Source organism: Hyposmocoma kahamanoa, unplaced genomic scaffold, assembly GCF_003589595.1.
Source record: "Hyposmocoma kahamanoa isolate Upper Pololo Valley unplaced genomic scaffold, ASM358959v1 81688, whole genome shotgun sequence".
Lineage (NCBI taxonomy): Eukaryota > Metazoa > Arthropoda > Insecta > Lepidoptera > Cosmopterigidae > Hyposmocoma > Hyposmocoma kahamanoa.
In genome coordinates, this window is record NW_020654108.1 from 3,547 (window position 1) to 5,819 (window position 2,273).

A 2,273-nucleotide genomic window follows, 5' to 3' on the forward strand; every position below is an offset into this window, starting at 1 on the left:
AACTTTCCTCTCAGATTTTCAAAGGTTAGTTGGAAGAAATCTCTTTATGGGATAAGCTCGCCTTTGTACACAAATATTTAAATTGTTTCTGAAAATTTGTAAGTTACTTTGTGGTACAATAAAGTGTTTAAATAAATAAATAAATAAAATTTTTTTTATTTTTTTTATTTTATTTATTCATTTATTTCAGGCAACTAAGGCCCATATAACAAATACCTTACATACTAACATACATATTATTATTATTGATACATACCTTACAGACTAACATACATATAAAATAATATAAACTTATTAACTATTTACACGAATTACTATTCGGCAACGTGCGACGCAAACAAGTGTCATGTATCGTTCCTCTGAACCGCCGGAACATGACACCCTTCGGCCAAAACTCTACCTGCATGAAGGTCGACAGATGGACCGTTGGGACCCTCACCACAAACGAATTAAAGTTAACGTTGTGGCGAGACTCCAAACGTTCGACCCTCAGGGTGAATTGGGCTTTCAACCGGATATACTCCACTATATCCTCAGACTTCGTGGAGTAATGCAGTCGAGACAGGTACAACTGCGTCGTCGGTATGGCCGCACGAAGCAAGAAGTTCTGTCCCGTTGGAGCTGTGCCACATAGATTTCGGCTGGTGGGTTTCTTTCTTCTCTTCTCCACCTTTGTGAAGCCGTCCTCGTCGCACCTGTCGGTCTGCCTCTGAGATTTGGCACCTGCGATTCCAGAGACAGGCATTCGGGGTTTACTACCGCCCTTTGCAGTTTTCCGCAACTCGGGTTTTGAAGTCGCGGTTCCGCTGCTAATAGTCGCGGCAACAGCGGCGTATGCACGCCCGGGCGATGACGTGCATACGGGTGACGTAACCTCCGAGGCGGAGGGGCGGGCAGGGGGGCACGGTGCATTGACAACAGCAATGACCGGCGACATACGAGCCGACTCAATACTGCCGACGGATGCTTTTCGGGCCCCGCGACGCGTGTTGACGTAGGAGACTGTCGGTGACCTACATACCGAAGCGGGGTTGCGTAACAACGCAACTTCGGCACGTAGCTCACTTATGGAGTTATCCGACGCCTCCAATTTTGACTGAACTTCAGCCAAACTCGACTTCAAGGACGTGATGTCCTTTAAGAGCCTGGTGACGTCGACGTGGTCAAAGGTGACCGGAGGCAACTTGTGCAGATCCTTCGCCACGAAAGTAGGCACGTCGTCCGGATCGGTATTCTTCAAGAATGCAGTAACATCCTGGACACTCTTCAAGCCTCCATCCCTCCGACGAGATGGCATCTGCTGCTCTTTGCCGCAGCTCTGGAACAGCAGCACCTTGCCACTGCAAATCTCATCTTCGTTGAAATTAGATTTGCAGATCTGCTCGATGCTGACTTCATCCATTGTGTCGATGGCATTCTGCACGAATGCCAGAAACTCATTGACAATGAGTTGTTGGGAACCCATTGTCACTTACGTACATGCAGCAGCCTAAGCCGCGCAAAATCGCGAATTAAAATAATTCTCGCAAAGTAGTGCAGCGCGTCCGTTTCCGATCACACATTGAACACGACTGATGATTTATATCTGGTTTAGCTTTTAAAACAACTTTTCAGCCCTTCACAGGTCTCATGGTCACGCTCTGGTCACGATTGGTGTTATTTGTTTGAAAAACGAAATGATGGCACCAATAATCGACATTTTAAGGGAAGCGTGTGTTTAAATTTGAAATAACCTTTTGTTTTTAAGCTTATATAAATAGTGATTACCTTACTTGACAGATATATTCTTCAAGAAAGATTATGCTGTAGTATGTTTTATAAAGAGCTATTATAATAATTATTAAAAAAAATCTAAACAGAATTTCTCTAAATCCCCAGTAATGAACACCAAAAAACCACTAATGAAATAACCAGTAACCGACACTCACCAATAATGAACACTCAGTAACTGACACTTATCAATAACAAACGTGTGATAGAAAATTTTGTCCTAAATCTTATGAGAAATCAATTTAATTTTTTTTATCACCAATATATCGCAACCGCAAAAACCTAAAAAGGCGATATTGTTTGATTGATCAAAAATTATTATGCAGTTTTGAAACTGGTATTTCTAAACGTCATTTACTTATGTCCTTGTTGAATATTTGAATTTCTAAAATCCGCTAAAACTTTTTCTTCGACAATAATAATATTTTTGTATTCTATCTTATAAGAATTAAAAAATCAAGGTGTCCTAAATTATTTGTCCGAGTAAGATGTACGTGAAAATT

At 41.5% G+C, this 2,273-nt stretch overlaps 1 protein-coding gene across 1 annotated transcript; it reads right to left on the minus strand.

Annotated features, from left to right (window-relative positions):
* Positions 1-215: 215 nt before the first annotated feature.
* Positions 216-1,554, minus strand: LOC113234213. Its single transcript, XM_026469508.1, has one exon. It carries the CDS (start codon positions 1,463-1,465, stop codon positions 299-301), a length of 1,167 nt encoding a protein of 388 aa, XP_026325293.1. The 5' UTR covers positions 1,466-1,554; the 3' UTR covers positions 216-298.
* Positions 1,555-2,273: the final 719 nt, after the last annotated feature.